The sequence below is a fragment of the Scyliorhinus torazame genome, chromosome 11 (assembly GCF_047496885.1).
Source record: "Scyliorhinus torazame isolate Kashiwa2021f chromosome 11, sScyTor2.1, whole genome shotgun sequence".
NCBI classification, from domain to species: domain Eukaryota; kingdom Metazoa; phylum Chordata; class Chondrichthyes; order Carcharhiniformes; family Scyliorhinidae; genus Scyliorhinus; species Scyliorhinus torazame.
Window position 1 is genome coordinate 65972403 of NC_092717.1, and position 19588 is coordinate 65991990.

At 49.9% G+C, this 19588-nt stretch overlaps 1 protein-coding gene across 1 annotated transcript in view; it reads left to right on the forward strand.

The window, feature by feature from the left end:
• Positions 1-19588, forward strand: part of LOC140385927 (reversion-inducing cysteine-rich protein with Kazal motifs-like) — a 212548-nt gene that overhangs the window by 15649 nt on the left and 177311 nt on the right. Inside the window, exon 3 of the mRNA XM_072468578.1 lies at positions 7944-7988. Coding sequence (XP_072324679.1) covers positions 7944-7988 — 45 coding nt within the window. The remainder of the gene's footprint in view (positions 1-7943; positions 7989-19588) is intronic.

Sequence of the window (19588 nt, forward strand, 5' to 3'; positions counted from 1 at the left end):
ATTATCGAACATGAACGCCACCGACCGTTGGTCAGTGAGGAGAGTGAATCGCCTGCCGGCCAGGTAATGCCTGAAGTGTTGCACAGCTTCTACTATGGCTTGGGCCTCCTTTTCGACTGAGGAATGGCGGATTTTGGAAGCATGGAGGGTACGGGAGAAGAAGGCCACAGGTCTGCCCGCTTGGTTGAGGGTGGCGGCCAGAGCTACGACAGACGCATCGCTCTCGACCTGGAAGGGGTGGGACTCGTCGATGGCATGCATCGTGGCCTTATCAATGTCTGCTTTGATGCGGCTGAAGGCCTGGCGGGCCTCCATCGACAAGCGGAAGGTTGTGGACTGGATCAGGAGACGGGCTTTGTCTGCGTAGTTAGGGACCCACTGGGCGTAGTAACTAAAAAACCCGAGGCAGCGCTTCAGGGTCTGGGGGCAGTGAGGGAGGGGGAACTTCATGAGGGGGCGCATGCGTTCAGGGTCGGGGCCTATAACTCCATTTCGCACTACATAGCCGAGAATGGCTAGACGGTCGGTGCTAAATACGCATTTATCCTTATTGTACGTTAAGTTAAGGATTTTAGCGGTCTGGAGAGATTTTCGGAGGTTGGTGTCGTGGTCCTGCTGGTCATGGCCGCAGATGGTGACATTATCGAGATACGGAAACGTTGCGCGCAAGCCGTACCGGTCAACCATTCGGTCCATTTCGCGTTGGAAGACCGAGACCCCGTTAGTGACACCGAAGGGAACCCTTAAAAAATGATAGAGCCGCCCATCTGCTTCGAAGGCATTGTATATGCGGTCGCACGTGCGGAGGGGTAGCTGGTAGTAGGCGGACGACTTGAGATCCACCGTGGAGAAGACTTTATAATGCGCGATCCTGTTTACCAGGTCGGATATGCTGGGGAGAGGGTACGCGTCCAGCTGCGTAAACCTGTTGATGGTCTGACTGGAGTCAATGACCATCCTATGTTTCCCCCCGGTCTTTACCACCACTACTTGGGCTCTCCAGGGATTGTTGCTAGCTTCAATGACCCCTTCCCTTAGTAGTCTTTGGACCTCCAACCTAATAAAGGTCCGGTCCTGAGCACTGTACCGTCTGCTCCTGGTGGCGACAGGTTTGCAATCTGGGTGAGGTTCGCAAACAGGGAAGGCGGGTCGACCTTAAGGGTCGTGAGGCCGCAGACAATAAGGGGGGGTATAGGGCCGCCGAATTTGAAGGTCAGACTTTGCAGATTACATTGGAAGTCCAACCCCAGGAGTGTAGCCGCGCAGAGGTGCGGAAGGACATAAAGGCGGAAATTGTTGAATTTCCTTCCTTGGACAGTGAGGTTTGCGAGACAGAACCCCTTATCTCCACTGAGTGGGAACCGGAGGCCAGGGAGATTCTTTGATTTACAGGGTGGGTAAAAAGTGAACAGCGCCAGTAGTGCTGGAACGGCACTGACTCTTATACCCCGCCTATCAGGGCGGAGCTGCATACTATACAGCCAATGGTAAACCCCCGGTTTAACCAATGACTTCAGCCTCTCGGGTGCTGCAATACCTGATAATACCACACGACCCACATCGGATGAAAGGGCCATGTGCATGAAAAGGAAGGGTTCAATGAACGCGCAGGTGGTCTGTGACCACAGGATGACGATCATGCACGTCTGCGCCAGGTACCCTGGCAGTGTGCAGGACTCTTTTATATTGGCCCAATCGTTCATCCCTGGCATGTTCGAGGGACACCCCCTCCCCGGCTGCGGGGCTGGTTGCTGGGCGACGGGTTATCCGTTGTGGTCGTGGCTGATGACGCCTATACAGAGGCCACAGACTGCTGTGGAGCACCGCTACAATGATGCCCATAGTGCAACCAGGGGTGTGGTCGAGGGGTGTTTTGGGCTGCTCAAGATGCGCTTCAGGTGCCTGGACTGCTGTGGAAGGGCCCTCCAGTACCCATCGGGGAGTGTCGGCCGCATCGTTGTGGTCTGCTGTGTCCTGCACAACATAACCCAGCAGAGGGGCGATGTGCTGGAGGATGAGGAGGGGGAGGACCAGGACGAAGGGCACTCCTCTCCATATGAGGGGGATGATGATGGGGGGAGGGGGGGGCGATGCACAGGACATGGGGGATGGACGGCAACGGGATGCTGCCCGACGCCACCGGCTGGGCCAGCAAGCACGGCAGGTTCTGATAGCTGCATGTTTCAGCGACCGCGGTGGGTGGCAGGATTGATGGGCGTGGGCACAGACAGCAGAGTTCGGCACCTCCCCCACCACCGACCACCCTCACCTCCCCCACCACATCACCCGCATGCATACCACCCCTCCATGACACATTCACCTGCGGCACAATGGGATGGGGGTCACACGGTTGACGGTGTAAGGCATGGAGGATGATGACAGCCCGCTCTGCGATGGGCTCCGAGCTGCACATCGTTCAACAGTGTCTGACTCATGGCCACATCAAGACTCTCCACCTGGGTGGACCCTGCATGCGGCCTAGACACTGCATCTGTGGTATGGCTGGTGGCGGGTTGGCGTGGGAGAACTGTGGGGGAGGGGCACAGGGCCGCACGTCACTCACCAGTGCTCAACATTCCATCGCAGCACCCCACACCCGCACTGGCACCCAGTCCCCGCCCCACCCCCGCACGCATCGGACTGAGCAGAGGCAGCTTACATAGGTGTGAAAGGTGTTTAATGACGGATGTCCTGTACATGTGCCCTAGCCCATTTAACTATTCTGTGCCCTGCAACCCGTGCCAACTTACTCAGTGCCTACCTTTCTGGCCTTACGGGCCCTAATTCTACGTCTACGTGTTCCCCCAGATGGTACAGCAGAACTGGAGGCGGACTCCTGTGATCCCTATGACTAGGATCCCCTTTGGCGGCCGTTTTCTGGGCGATTGGGATGGCGTGGTGCCACCACGCTGTCCACCAGATGCACAGGGATGAAAGTGGGGGGGGGGAGGGGGGGGGGGAGTCCGAGGTGGCGTGGAGATCCGGGACCTCCCCTGCAGGGAGACCCAGAACGGGCCGCATCACCTCCTCCTCCCTCGGGGTGTCTGGTGGCCCCGGGGGCTCTCCATGGGATGGGGGTGCGAGCGGACCCAGCACCCGGGCACCCCCATCTCCTGGCGCTGCCAGTCCTGGAGGCCCGCACTGATATCGACCAGGGTCTGAACATTTGCAGCCGTGGAGCTCAGGGAATAGGCTATCCCTGTCTGGCTCTGTACAACGCCAGCCAGCACCCGGGCAATGGTGCTGATGCTCTCAGCGATGGCCTGCTGAGACCGGGCCAGGTTGTTGAGTGCCTCTGCGATGTTCGTCTGGCTCTGGCTCGTGGCTGCCTGTGAGAGGGCAGCCCTCTCCTGGGCCGCGGAGGCCTCGTGCACAGATAGCCCCAGGCCTTGCAAACTCAGACCCATGCCCGACACCATCGCCACCATTGCCTCCACCGCGGACGCCACCCGTGCGGTGTTGGCCTGTGTGGCACTCATGACGGGCACCATTTCCTGCTCCTGGACGCGGATGCACTCCTCCACCTGGGTCTGCAGGTGCTGGAAACCGGCCGTCACCCCTTCTCATGTCACTGGATACCTGACTGCATCGGGTCTATGGGTGGGTGAGAGAATTCCAGGAACTCGGGATCTGTCTGGGCGGCAGCTGTTTGCTGGGGCCGGTCTGCCCTCCGACCGTCCGGCCCCTCGGCTGCACCTACCTCCACCTGCTGTACCGGAGCGGCTGTGTGGTATGCACCAGTTAGTGTCCCAGAAGCCTCATCACTAAAATGGCCAACCGAGGTGAGAGTCTCTGCGGTGGCGTAGGGTGTGGGAGACAGCTGTGACGCAACCTCAATGTCTTCATCGGACCTGTGGTCGGGGGTCCCCTGGGGTGCGGTGTCCTGTCTGTCCGTCCCCTCCGTGTTGGTGTCATGTTGTGTTTTTTCATGTCTGTCTGTCCCCTGTGTGCTAGTGTCCTGTGTCGTCGTGTCATCACTAGACTGAGCCGGAGGGCTGTTGTTGGAGCTGCCCTCCCCGCTGCTGCTAGAGTCCCTGTGGGCTGACCTGCGTCGGCTGGCCAGCCAGGTGCTGGGCACGGGCGGGGTCTGCCAGGTGGGCCGGGTCGGTCGCTGGGTGGTGCTGCAAGACACAATACACCATCATGGTTAGGCAGGTGGATAGGGGTGTGGGTCGTGGTAAGGGCTATGGGGAGAGGGCTATGGGGAGAGGGCTGAGGGGAGAAGGCTGTGGGGAGAAGGCTGAGGGGAGAGGGCTGAGGGGAGAGGGCTGAGGGGAGAGGGCTGAGGGGAGAGGGCTGAGGGGAGAGGGCTGAGGGGACTGGGCTGAGGGGAACGGAGCCAGGCAGGGGGGATCTCACTTGGTGGCGCGCCCCCGATCTCGGCATTGGCAATCGCCCGGTCCTCGGGTGCACCAGCTATGCCCAGTGCCCTCTACTCGTGCACAGTGAGGGGCCACAAGTCAGGTTCACCACCTACGGTTTGGGCCCATTCTCGTTGGTTATGGGCGCTCTTCTCTTGGGAGGGAGGGGGGGGGGCCACACAAATAACATAATTGTTAGGCGGTCCGGTGCATGCAGCCCGGCAGTTGGGTCTGTGTTGGCATGGATGCACAGGGCACATGGCCAACGCAGCTTGCATGGGTGGCTGCAGCCATGCGGATCACGGCTGTGGTTGTACTGTCCCCTGAGGGAGGGGATGGGTGTCACATGTGTGGGGGGTAGAGGGGTTGGTGCCCTGGCACATTGCTGGGTACTCACCCTGGCTGCCCTGAGTAGGTCGTTCCCCTTTTTGCGCCACTGCTTGCCAGTCCTGGGTGGCACCGCGATGGCACTGACGGCCGCGCAGACCTCCCTCCACAGACGCCCGGCCACGTTGGCTGGGACACTCTGGCCAGGTCCGGGGTACAGGCGCCACCCTCCTCTCCTCGAGGGTGTCCAGGAGCGTCTCTATGTTGTGGTCCGTGAACCGGGGTGCTGCTCGCCGTGGCGCCATCTTGCTCAGTCGGCAGTCTGTGCGCTCGCGTCGCCTTCTGTGAGCAGCATCGATTGCGTGGCGCCGCGTCTCTGACTCTACTCTGAGGCCCCGCCCCCACCCTTCCCGCCACGCCCATACTAGGCCCTGTCTGGACCGGAGAATGGGGCCCCGAAACGACGTTGACGCCGGCGTGCAATACTCCCGTTTTGACGCCGGTGTCAACACTCAGCTGATGTGTTGATCTGTCAGGTTTTCTTGGTCAGGGTGGCAAACTTTGCGACTAATTACAACAAGAGTGGCGAGTCAGCTGGCACAGTTGAATTCTGCACATTCAATACCAAACTCCCGGGCAGGTTTCTCCATCCCGCTGCATCAGATTTCTGGATGTAGCACTTGGGGAGAGTGGAATCAAAGGCTATGGGGAGAAAGCAGGATTAGGCTATTGAGTTGGATGATCAGCCATGATCGTGATGAATGGCGGAGTAGGCTCAAAGGGCCAAAAGGCCTCCTCCTGCTCCTATCTTCTATGTATGGGAGAATCCCGCCCCCTGTCCTTGCAAGGTTTGATGTCAGTCCTACACTAATGGCTGACTCTTAACTGTCCTTGGAAGTGGCATAACAAACCACTCAATTGTATCCCCACCTTCTCAGGGAAACAAAGGATGGACAATAAATGCTGGTTTGACAAAGAGCATCCAGACTCCACAGAGCATCCTCTCCACAGATGCTGCCAGACCTGCTGAGATTGTCCAGGATTTTCTGTTTTTGTTTCAGATTCCAGCATCCGCATTAATTTGCTTTTATCTAATAAATACTGGTTATTCTCATTCCAAATATTATATTTTAATAAAAACAGAAAATACTAGAAATATCCTGTGAAAAGAAATAGGGTTAATGTTTCCTTACAAATCTGAATATGTGTGTAAAGGTATAGCCGGGGTGAAGGAGCAGTGTTATTATAGTGAATCTTTTCTTGTTTAGTAAATGTTTTATTCTTTTGTTACAAGTCCTTCAGATTCCTGCGACCCTGTTCATCCATGTATCTGAACCAAAATCAAAGTTAGGGTCTATCAAGCTAGGTTCCATCCTGGGACCTGACTTGTTCAGTGGTAACATCAGCTGGGATCATAATAGGGTACTTTTAGTGTTGATCCATTTGCTTTTGTTTAATTTGTTAGTTGAGACCGTGCAAAAATCTCAGTGTAGACTCATTGCCTGTATCATTAAAACCTTGGTGTGCTCTGCTTTGTTAACTGCACAATTGAAAAGGCTCTGCTACTGACAGGCAGAACAAGAGGAGGAGAACAGTGTTGATCTGTCAGGGTTTCTTTGTCAGGATGGCAAACTTTGCGACTAATTACAACAAGGCTGGCACAGTTGAATTCTGCACATTCGATAACAATTTCCCGGGCGGGTTTCTCCATCCTGCTGCATCAGATTTCTGGTTCAGCACGCCATCGGGATTCTCCGTTTCACCGGCTGGTCGATGGGGCTGTCAGGAAAACCCCGGGCTGCCAGCAAAACGAAGGTTCCCGACTGCGGAGAATTCAGCCCCCTGTGTCTCAAACATCCCATCTTGCCACCTTAGAATTTGTCATACCTCTTCTGTTTGAATTGCTGGCATGGGGATGTGAACTGATACGTGTATCAAAAAAGATCAGATAATGTTCTTTCTTGATCTGTGCTGATTGTCATGTTTTTCCACTTCTGGTGAGGCATGTGAAAATCCTGCTGTGGAGATGAAGCGTGAATGTTCTGATATATTGTTCAGATGGACCAGTTTTAGTCATATCTCCCAGAATAGGTCAGTGCAAGTCTGTGCTGCTTGCCATCAAATTCACTGGTTTGATATCTCACCAGAGACTTCATAACTTTGCTATTAAATATCTTTCGACAAGTCTGTTCTGTGAATCCAAGACCGACTCCAGGGCATTTAACAGCAGCAACATGCTACTGTGTACATTCCAGACAGAGTAATTGCCTTACAAAGCCTTCCTTTGCCAAATTGGCATTGTTTGTGGAACTTCCACAAGAAGCAGTAGCTTCTTCGAATAACTTCTGGTAAAGCATAGTTGAAGGAGTAGAGAAGACATTAAAGATTCAGCTTTGAGCAAGTTCTTGTTAACCACCTGAGCCTCTCTTGTCTGAATTACTTCCAGGCTCATGAGCAACAACTCTTCGGCTTTGGCTGGAGCCCAAGCCCTCAGTTTCAGGCTAGGATTAGCTGTGCAGAATTCTCGCTGTAGGGCTTTGTGGACCGGACCTCAACTATCCGGTATTGTCTTTGCTTCCCCGACATGCTGTAACCAGCTGGCCACGCAATTGTAATGGTTTGGAGCAAGCAATGCTGGAAGCAGGAGACTGCCAGCAGGGAATATCCTTCACATTTAGAGGAAGAACACGTGACTTTGACTTGTGGTCATTAATGGGCCGCTGCTACTCCATCTACCTGTCCTCCTTCAAGGTTCTCCTTAAACTCACGCATGAGCAAGCTTTTAAATGCCAGTGTAGTGGTAGCTTTGACAAGAATTGGTTGAAAGGACATGTTTCAATCCATTTTGCTTAATTGCACCTTATAGTGGGATTTTGTTGTGGGTGCTGTGCGCATATAAAAGTAATTGATTGGATTCCAGATAGTAAACTGCAAGTTATTAATTGTATGATTTAAACAAACTAAAATTGTGTGCATGCAAGAGCACAAAGCAAATTACTTATTGTTTTAAACATAAGCCTTATAACCTTTCAAGGTAAGTAGATGCCTGCTTCGACGACAGGCATTTTAGCTTTGGACAAACATTTAAGTCAATTATACAATGACAAAAGACTTGTCATATGCAGCAGCATCTGTCCTAACCGTAGAATGACCTAATGTACCAATATGCTCATGGCGTTATGTTTGAATCTCTTTCATGAGTTTATATCATCTGCAGTGTATATTTTTGTTACCGTGTTCTCTGTTTGATTTTAGGCTTCTTCAAAGAATGATCTTAAGAGCTGCAGGAAGGAATTTGAGGTGTGTATAATAAAATACCAATAAAATCTTATAATGCTCTTTAGGTTTATTCATTATTTTGAAGCTTTTCCAAAGCTAAGGAAATCTGAGAAGAAAGGGGATGGGATCTGCCAGCTCAAGAATTGTCTTTTATAGCGCTCTTTGTGGGTCATGGGGGAATGGGAGTGGTCCAAAGGAGGCTTGGCCTCTCATCTGCTCTCTCTGTCCTGGCCTCCCCCTTTTCGGTCTCATCCTCCCCCCTCGTCGCCGCCTGCCTCCCCCTCGCCGCCGCCTGCTGCTGCCTGTCTCCCCCTCACTGCCGCCTGCTCCCCCACACCGCTGCCTGCTTCCCCCTCGCCGCTGCCTGCCTCTCCCTTGCCTCCGCCTGTCTCCCCCTCACTGCCGCCTGCCTCCACCTCTCGCTGCCGCCCCCTCACCGCTGCCTGCCTCTCCCTTGCCTCCGCCTGCCTCTCCCTCATTGCTGCCTTCCTCTCCCTCACCGCTGCCTGCCTCTCCCTTGCCTCCGCCTGCCTCCCCTCACTGCCACCTGCCTCCCCCTCGCCGCCGCCAAACTCCCCCTCACTGCCACCTGCCTCCCCCTCACCGCTGCCTGCCTCCCCCTCACCGCCGCCTGCCTCCCCCTCACCGCCGCCTGCCTCCCCCTCACCGCCGCCTGCCTCCCCCTCACCGCCGCCCGTCTCCCCCTCACCGCCGCCCGCCTCCCCCTCACCGCTGCCTGCCTCTCCCTTGCCTCCGCCTGCCTCCCCCTCACTGCCGCCTGCCTCCCCCTCGCTGCCACCTGCCTCCCCCTCGCCGCCACCTGCCTCCCCCTCGCCGCCGCCTGCCTCCCCCTCACCGCCGCCTGCCTCCCCCTCACCGCTGCCTGCCTCCCCCTCGTCGCCGCCTGCCCCCCCTCACTGCCGCCTGCCTCCCCCTCACTGCCGCCTGCCTCCCCCTCACTGCTGCTGCCTGCACCCCCTTTCGCCGCAGCCTGCCCCTCCCCCTCGTCACCTCCTTGGCTTCCCTTCTGATTCTCTGGTGCCCTTCTGCCCCTCGCCTCTCCCGGCTGCCCTCCTTCATCCCAGTCTCCTGGCTGTCCTCTCACCCTTCCCTCTCCCGGCTGCCCTCCCGCCCCTCATCTCTCCCGGCAGCCCTCTCGCCCCTCGCCTCTCCCCTCGCCTCTCTCCCGGCTGCCCTCCTTCAACCCAGTCTCCTGGCTGTCCTCTCGCCCTTCCCTCTCCCGGCTGCCCTCCCGCCCCTCATCTCTCCCGGCTGCCCTCTCGCCCCTCGCCTCTTCTGGCTGCCCTTCCGCCCCTCGCCTCTCCCCCCTCCTCTCTCCTGGCTGCCCTCCCACCCCTCAACTTACCCAGCTGCTTTCCCAAAGCTCCCTTCTCCTGGCTGCCCTCTCTCCCCTCCCCTCCCCCAGCTGCCCTTCCGCCACTCACCTCTCCCCCCTCCCCTCTCCCGGCTGCCCTCCTTCCCCTCGCCTCCTTGGCTTCCCTCCGTGTCTCGGGTGTCCTCCTGCTCCTTGAGGGTGCCCTGCCCCTCACCTCTCCTGGCTGCCCTCCCACCCCTCACCTTTCCCGGCTGCCCACCTTCTCCTTGCTTCCTTGGCTTCCCTCCATGTCTCAGGTGCACTTCTGTCGCATGCGGTAAACTGATATAGTGTAGATTTATGTGTTCTTAAGGGCAGCACGGTAGCATTGTGGATAGCACAATTGCTTCACAGCTCCATGGTCCCAGGTTCGATTCCGGCTTGGGTCATTGTCTGTGCGGAGTCTGCACATCCTCCCCGTGTCTGCGTGGGTTTCCTCCGGGTGCTCCGGTTTCCTCCCACAGTCCAAAGGTGTGCGGGTTAGGTGAATTGGCCAATGATAAATTGCCCTTAGTGTCCAAATTGCCCTTGGCGTTGGGTGGAGGTGTTGACCTTGGGTAGGGTGCTCTTTCCAAGAGCCGGTGCAGACTCAAAGGGCCGAATGGCCTCCTTCTGCACTGTAAATTCAATGATAATCTATGATTAATCTAGGACAAAGGTTCGGCTCAACATCGTGGGCCGAAGGGCCTGTTCTGTGCTGTATTTTCTATGTTCTATGTTCTATGCGGGTGCCCTCCCACCCCTCGACTTCCCCAGCTGCTTTCCCGCCCCTCGCCTCTCCTGGCTGCCCTCCCACCCCTCACCTTTCCTGGCTGCCCTCCCATCCCTCACCTTTCCCGGCTGCCCTCCCATCCCTCACCTTTCCCGGCTGCCCTCCCATCCCTCACCTCTCCTGGCTGCCCTCCCACCCCCTCAGCCACCCTCCATGCACCACTACACCCGTCCCAATCTCTTTCTCTCCCTCCTGATTGCCTGGGGTTGTTCCAAATGGCTTTCCTGCCTGGCAATTTGCTGGTCTGCCAATGTGACTGTGTGTCAGATGGGAAATGGTGGTCCTATGTTAATTCAGCAGGATCTCTCTCCTCGTGGCCTTGCTGTGTTTCTTCACACCACTGCCTTTCCCCACCTCCATAGCAGTGCCTATAATTTTATGATGGTCCTTTTTTTAAATCTATATATATGATGCTTTGCATCTATATGGTGCAGATTGCAATGGTAATTGTCTACCCAATTGCAGAACTGGTCAAAATTATTTCAAATATCTTTTTCTGTATCTTTTATGTCCCCACTATTTTCTCTTTTCTTTTTCAGTAAATCTAAACAGATAAAATTTGATTGTGGTATCTAAATTATTTATACAGAATGCAAACCACAGAATCCAAGTAATGATCTTGAAGGAGTGTGCCAACAGTGATACTGCTCAATACATTTCTTGCACCTCCCGTTCCTCCTAATTGTTTCTGGAATACTTAGCTCTTTTTAATCAATTTTCTATCCCATTTTGTTTTCGGCTTTGTGTTCCTGAAGCTTTTAGCTCCTTGCAGTCATAAATGTGGAACTGTCAGAAGCATTCTGGAAGTCCAAATGAGCTTCGGCAAATGGAGTGACATTTCCTATTTTTATTTGCATTTTCGAAAGAATAAGGATATTGGTTAGATAATTCCATGCCTCCTAATTCCATGCTGGCTATTGTTATTCTGTTTTGTTGCTTGTTAATGGATACCTGGTTAATTGTCAATTTTGTCACCTTTTTGAAATGCAGGTGCATGAAACCCACTGCAGGAAATTGCATTGAATTTCTTGCTGGGACAATTCTGTTGCCCACTTAATAAATGCAGCCTATTACAGCGTGCGGGTTTGAAGGGACGTTCATAGATGCTACAAGTGTATATTTAGTGAATTGAAAAGTGCAGTAAAGTAAATTGCAACCTGATTGAAATATTTTACAAAGTGCAACAGTTGCGCAACTCCAGGAAAATACTGTTTGTGTTGTCTACATGTGTGCCAACAGTGAAACTTAATTCTATAACCTATTAATTGTCCTTTTTACTCCTTTTTACTGTATGCTATACCTATATAAAACAGTGGGCAGCACGGTAGCACAAGTGGACAGCACTGTGGCTTCACAGCGCCAGGGTCCCAGGTTCGATTCCCTGCTGGGTCACTGTCTGTGCGGTGTCTGCACGTTCTCCCCGTGTCTGCGTGGGTTTCCTCTGGGTACTGCGGTTTCCTCCCACAGTCCAAAGACGTGCAGGTTAGGTGGATTGGCCATGTTAAATTGCCCTTGGTGTCCAAAAAGGGTAGGAGGGGTTGTTGGGTTATGGGGATATGGTGGAAGTGGGGGCTTGAGTAGGTTGGTGCAGACTTGATGGGCCAAATGGCCTCCTTCAGCACTGTATGTTCTATGTTCTAACTAGGCCCCAGAATTTCTCAGTTCCAGGCACCACATTTTAAGAAAGATGAGGAAGCAGAACAGATTTACCAGAATGGTGCCAGAGATAAGACCACAAGACATAGGAGCAGAATTAGGCCACTCGGCCCATCGAGTCTGCTCTGCCATTCAGTCATGGCTGATATTTTTCTCATCCCCATTCTCCTGCCTTCTCACATAACCCCTGATCCCCTTATTAATCAAGAACCTATCTATCTCTGCTTTAAAGACACTCAGTGATTTGGCCTCCACAGCCTTCTGCGGCAAAGAGTTCCACAGATTCACCACTCTCTGGCTGAAAAAATTCCTCCTCATCTCTGTTTTAAAGGATCGTCCCTTTAATCTGAGATGGTGTCCTCTGGATCTAGTTTTTCCTACAAGTGGAAACATCCTCTCCACGTCCACTCTATCCAGGCATGCAGTATCTTGACGTTTCAATAAGATCCCCCCTCATCCTTCTAAACTCCCAACCAGTACAGACCCAGAGTCCTCAAACGTTCGGAGAGACTGGAAAAGCTTGGGTTGTTCTCCTTAGGTGAGCGGAGATCTGATAATAGTGTTGAAATCGTGGACGTCTTGATAAAGTATGTAAGGGGAAGCAGTTTACACTGACAGAAGTGTTAATAACCATAGGACTCCGATTTGAGGTGATTGGCATTAGAACCAGAGGTGAAGTGATGAAACATGTTTTGCACCATCAGTTATTGTAATCTTGGAAGAACTGCCTGAAATGGTGATGGTCACAGATTCAGTCATGATATTCAGAAGAGAATTGGATATATACTTGAAGAGAGAGTGTTTACAAGACTCTGGAAAGAGTGAAGGAGTGGGATTATTTAGATAATTGAATAGCTCCACCAAGGAACAGGCAAAGGCATAATGGACCAAATAACTTCCTCTGATCGTATAAAACAAATGTGCAGGCAGTGAGCAGTGTGGTGCTTCTGTGTATTAATTTGACTGATTCTCTGAAACAGAAATAAACTATAGCCTGCTGGAATGGATTACATTTTTGTTTTGATTCTAATGCTGACTTCTTCAAGGATCAGTACTGCACCAAATTGTTTTTCAGCCTTGAAAACCTGAGATTCATTGATCAGGATTTGGCTACCTGTGCATTAGAATCATCATCCCCCTTCATCCCCTTTAGTATCATTGGATATATAGAGTCTGACCCAAGAGAATTATTTAAGTTATTAACTCTCTCTGCCAATCTTGAGTTCGGTATCTTTCATAGAATTTACAGAGCAGAAGGAGGCCATTCGGCCCATCGAGTCTGCACCGGCTCTTGGAAAGAGCACCCTACCCAAGGTCAACACCGCCAACCTATCCCCATAACCCAGTAACCCCTCCCAACACTAAGGGCAATTTTGGACAGTAAGGGCAATTTATCATGGCCAATCCACCTAACCCGCACATCTTTGGACTGTGGGAGGAAACCGGAGCACCCGGAGGAAACCCACGCACACACGGGGAGGATGTGCAGACTCCGCACAGACAGTGACCCAAGCCAGAATCGAACCTGGGACCCTGGAGCTGTGAAGCAATTGTGCTATCCACAAGGCTACCGTGCTGAGAAAATACTAGGAGTGGTTCGGAAATTGGAAGAAAGAATTCACTGGCTCTTTGTTGTGAGATCACTTGGATCCTCAACATATCATGTTACCCAGATATAACTCTCCTATAGCAATATTTAAAAATAAGGCTGATGAGTTATAGTAATTGTTGATCCCTAATACTAGGTGGCCTGTCAGTCTCTAGGTGAGGAATTTCCTTTACACATTCCTGTTATTCACTGGATGAAAGAAGGAAAGATTACCTTTATTTTAGCCATTGGTTCACCAAGGAGAGTGATATCGGTTCATATTTGTGGTGTCTACAATGCTGGGAAATATGAACGTTTTACAGGACATTATTTATGGGTTCCACAAATGGGTTAAGATTTAGTTCAGTTGGCTTAACAGCTGGTGCAAAATGAGGCCATAAGCCTCAATTCCCATACCAGCTGAGGTTATTCAACCTCTCAACCTTGCCCCTCGTCTGAGGTGTGGTGATCCAAACGTTAAATCACCACCAGTCAGCTTTCCCCCTCAAAGGGGAAAGCAGCCTATGGTTATCTGGGACTATGGCAACTTTACTTACTTCTCAACACTGATTTCCAAGAAGTTTCAGTTGGCAATATTCCAGAAAGTACTTTTCGGTATAGGGCAGTAGCTCACATTGAAGACATCAACATCCAGTACAAAAGCAAATTACTGCAGATACTGGAATCTGAAACCAAAAAGAAAATGCTGGAAAATCTCAGCAGCATCTGTAGGGAGAGAAAAGAGCTAACGTTTCGAATCCAGACAACCCTTTGTCAAAGCACTTTGTCAACATCCAGTATCCTAGATTCTGTGCCATAACCGATCAAAGGGCAGTTCTTCTTCGTTCCTGTACTGCCAAAGAAAGATCAACTCCACATTATTGGTGCAGACAGTGGCAGACGAGATAGATGGTCTTTGTTTGCAACATTCACTGTCCATTCTGATCAGTAAAGTTACTCTTATACGTTGTAGTTCCCAAAAGATTGGATCCTATTTTGCGTCTCAAAATGGGGTCACATTCCTCAAAATAAAGGTCCAGGATAAGAACACTACCGTAGACCATTCAAGGAGGTGTATTTATGTAATTGGATGACTTCAGTAACACCCAGGAATCACCATCCAATCTTATTACTCTAGGCACATTTAGCTCAAATGTTTGCTTGTAGTTACCAGTGAATCTGCAATATCTCTTCTAATATTCAAATGGCTCACCCTCTTGAACACCACTGAAACTAGTCACATATTCCCTTTTTTTCTACACAGCACAGAACAAGTCAATATGGAGGTTAAATAGTATATCTTTCAGATGAATGTTTTCTTTCTCGCATTTCCTCTGATCCTCGGAAAATCAGAACAAAGGATCCAGTTACTGAATTTGCAAAATGGTCTCTGGTTATCCTGCATTGAACACTGTTTGGCTGATTTTATTATCCCCAAGGGAAACTTACATCAGTTGTCAAGGTTGGGTTCCACAGCTGGGTCAAGTGAACTTTGATTGGAAGAAGGGTTAATTGTTGGAAACATTATTTGCCTTCTGCAAACCATTCATGAGCTGCATTTAAATGTGAAGTGAAATTAATTTGTTAAATGAGTTCTTGTAAACCATCCTCCTGTCCTTTTGTTTTTGATAACCTGAAATTTCTTAACTCGGCTCCATCCATGTTCCTTTCACTGCACTTTGTCTCCCATGACCCCTTGCACCAGTATTGTTAGGAGAGTATCTCTTGTTTCATGAAAGCCAACTGGAAGTTACGTATCATTAGAGCATTTGTCCAAATTGAAATTTCAATTTGGTTAGTATACCAGGCCTAACTCATTCAGCTGCTTCATCAATGTTCTTCCGTCCATCATAATCAGATGTGGTGTTCACCTGATGATTGTACAGTGTTCCGTATCATTCACTTCCACTCATACTGAAGTAATGCGTGTCAACATTTGGCAAGAGTTGGACAATATTCAAACTTTGGCAGATAAGTAGCAAACAACAGTCTTGCAAGGCAATGACCATATCCAACAAGAAAGCATCTGACTATCTCCCCTTGATATTCAATGACATGAACACCACTGAATCCGCCACCATACCGAGCAAGTTCATTGACAAGACACAATTGGAGCAGCCATATAAATACTGTCGCTACAAAAGCAGTCTCTGACAGGGAATTCTAAAGCAAGTAACTTACCCCCTGATTCCTCAAAGCCTGTCCAGCATCTATCTACAAGGCACAAGTCAGGGGTGTTACTCTCCGCTTGCCTGGAGGATTGCAAGAACTGTCACAAAGCTCAACACCATCTAAAGACAAAGCATTCCACTTGATTTTCACTCCATCCAGCGCCTTAAACATTCACACCCTCCACCACTGGCATACAGTGGCAGCAATGTGTACCACATGCAAGGTGCACTGCAGCAACTTGCCTATCATCCTTTGACAGCACATACCAGTGACCTCTACCATCTCGAAGGACCAGGGCAGCAAGTGCATAGGAATGCCACCATCTGCAATTCCTCTCCAAGCCACACACCATCCTGACTCTGAACTCTATTGCCATTCCTTCACTGTCACTGGGTTTAAAATCTGGAACCCTCTTCCCATTAACTCTGTTGTGTACCAACACCAGATGGACTGCAGTAGTTCAAAAAGGCAGCTCACCAACATGCACTCAAAGGCTTTCAATGAACAACAAACGTTGACCTTGCCAGCAAAGCGTGCATCTCATGAAAGATTTTTTTAAACTCCAAAAATTGGTGCATTTTAATGCCGTAAGAACGTTCGTCATGGATAGCTGCAATTTTGTTTCCTATAATTTCAGGTCACTAGAAGGGTGGTACAGTGGTTAGCATTGCTGCATCACAGAGCCAGGGACCTGGGTTCAATTGTGACTGCCTGTGTGGAGTTTGCATATTCTCTTAGTGTCGACGTGGGTTCCCTCCAGGTCCTCCGGTTTCCTCCCACTGTACAAAGACGTGCAATTTAGATGGATTGGACATGCTAAGATTCCCCCTTTGTGTCCAAAAATGTGCAAGTTAGGTGGGATTGGGTGGAAAGGGCAGGGGAGTGAGCCTAGGTAGGGCTCTTTCAGAGGGTCCGTGCAGACTCAGTGGGCCAAATGGCCTCCTTCACTGGAGGGATTTTATGGATTCTATAGATTAGTGAGATATAAGCTAGCATTAGCTTTATTTAATTTATAGTTGTAATTCTACAATGCATTTGGTACACTAGTTTCCCCTAAATGCTAGTATCCTATTTTAAATTAGGTTTAATTTTATCTAGCTGTTTAAGATTTTGAGCTGGAATGCGATTTTCGCAATGAGCATTGTTATTTTAATCTATAAACGTTCCAAATTCCTTTTTTTGGTGGGGGATGTGTCATATGTCTTGCCAATTTTCTCCCATCTCTGACTCTCTGAAGGCGTTGATTCCCTGCAGGATATGGTTTCATTTACACTGATTATTGCCATGTGAAAAAAGCTCAGTGATAGCACCATCGCCACTGAGTCAGACAATTGAGAATTCAAGCCCCATTTCACAGACTTCACTGCATGTTCTAAGCTCGCACTTCAAAACAATATTATAGGAGTCCTACACTGATGGAATTGTTGTCTTTCACTTTAGCCATTAAACCAAGGCCCTCAGTCGGATGTATAATATCCCATCACACCTCTCGAAGAAGAGCGGGGAAGTTCTCCCTGATGCCCAGGCTACCATTTATCCCAACACCAAAAATGATAGATAGCCTGGCCATTTAATTCATTGCCATTTGAGTGGTTGGCTACCGTATTTCCTACATTACCACATTGACTACATTTTTTAAATGAACACTTAATTGACTATGAAGTGCTTTGGGATGTATTGAGGTCACTGAATAGCTCAATATAAATGAAAGTCTTTTTTTCAAATGGTGGCCACCATTGATGTGTGAGCCTTTATGTTGTGGTGACAGAATTATAGTGTGGGGACTCACAGCTGAGTTGAGATCAATGTGGTTCCTTCAATTTTGTATACTCTAACTGAGGGCTGCTGAGTCCAATTTTAGCACACTTGGCTAACTCAGCGCATCAGGAATTGAGCAAAGGATCTTTGTGATCTATATGACTCACTGGATAAACGTTTGAGTTATTGGAAGAACCAGCCAGATCCAACAGTTTGTAATTAATGGTCTCTTAAATCCTATAACAACTTCTCCAAGCCAGATCTAGTCAACTGGCTACTTGAATGTATTCTCCACTGGAAGGTGCTGCTTTATTTCTGGAAAAGATCATTTTACATGTCCCAAGGATACCACATAACAATCTTTAAAATGTATTCATAAAGTCCATAGAATCTCTACAGTGCAGAAGGAGGCCATTCGGCCCATCTAGTCTGCACTGACCTCTGAAAGAGCACCTCAGCTAGGCCCACTCCCCCGCCCTATCCCTGCAACCTCACCTAACTTGCACATGTTTGTACACTAAGGGGGAATGTTAGCATGGCCGAACCGCCTAACCTACACACCTTTATACAGTGGGAGGAAACCGGAGCACCTGGAGGAAACCCACACAGACGTGGGAAGAATGTGCAAATCCATAATCACCCAAGACCGGACCTGAAACCGGGTCCTTGGCACTGTGAGGCAGCATCTCTAACAACTGTGCCATTGTGATTAATGTAAGAAATGGTCATATTTATATTTTGGAGTTTTTACAGTAATATTATCAATACCTAGGTCAGAATGCATACCGACAGTATGTCTGTTAGGGCTGGGATTAAAAGTGAGGTCATCTGTGATTTTGCAGGGGAAGTGTTCTGCCAATAGATATTAAAAGCCTTTTTACCTGTTTGCAGATAGCTAGTTAATGTAATGCTGTAACGGGTTGAGCCTGGCTAAATAAGCCAAAGCATATCTTGCAACAAGAGATCAAAGAATGCTGTGTGCTTTGAGTGCAGCTGGTGTAGCTACTAGAAGGGACCAGGTCTGTCTGGAAAAAGCAGTTGCTTCCAGGACTCTGAGCTGAACAGAAATGCTTTAGTTTGGTCCTCAAAAAGGGTTCTCTCTCCAAAAACTGTACTAAGATAAGCAAATAAAAATCCTGGTTATTAACTTTATTCAGATGTGGAATTCAGCATATGTATATAAATATATATTGGTTTGTTTAATTGGAATATATATGATGTGGAGATGGTGGCGTTAGGCTGGGGTGAGCACAGTAGGAAGTCTGACAACATCAGGTTAAAGTCCAACAGGTTTATTTTGAATCACTAGCTTTCAGAGCGCAGCTCCTTCATCAGGTGAGTGGAATATATGGAAGCAGGTTTGGGAAACAAGATAAGATCTTGTAACTGTTTTTATTATAAATATATTTAATTAATGTTTTTCGATCAAACAAAAATTTCCCATTTTACAACTTTGGAATAATATATACATTGATCGTTCTTTAAAAGAAATAATATGCTAACTAACGACAACTGCCAACAACAAATTAAGAAACAATAGAAATAGTAACTAAAATAGTAACTTCGTAACATCTAATATAAATAACTAATATATAAACACACACATAAAACCCCTGAGGACCCAAATGAGCCCCCCCCCCCCCCCCCCGGGTTGCTGCTGCTACCTTTCCTATTTTCCCTTATCGCTCTGCGAGATAGTCGAGGAACGGTTGCCACCGCCTGGTGAACCCTTGAGCCGAACCTCTTAGTGCGTACTTTATCCGCTCCAATTTTATGAACCCTGCCATGTCATTGATCCAGGCCTCCACACCCGGGGGTTTAGCTTCTTTCCACATAAGTAGAATCCTTCGCCGGGCTACTAGGGACGCAAAGGCCAAAACATCAGCCTCTCTCGCCTCCTGCACTCCCGGCTCATCTGCAACCCCAAATATAGCCAACCCCCAGCCTGGTTCGACCCAGACCCCCACCACCTTCGAAATCACTTTTGCCACACCCACCCAAAACCCATGCAATACCGGACATGATCAAAACATGTGGGTGTGGTTCGCCGGGCTTCCCGCGCATCTCCCGCACCTATCCTCCACTCCAAAAAATCTACTCAGCCTTGCTCCAGTCATATGCGCCCTGTGTAGAACCTTGAATTGTATCAGGCTGAGCCTGGCACACGAGGACGAAGAGTTTACCCTACTTAGGGCATCTGCCCACAGCCCCTCCTCAATCTCTTCCCCAGCTCCTTTTCCCATTTTCCCTTCAGCTCCTCTACCATCGTCTCCCCCTCGTCTCTCATTTCCCTATATATA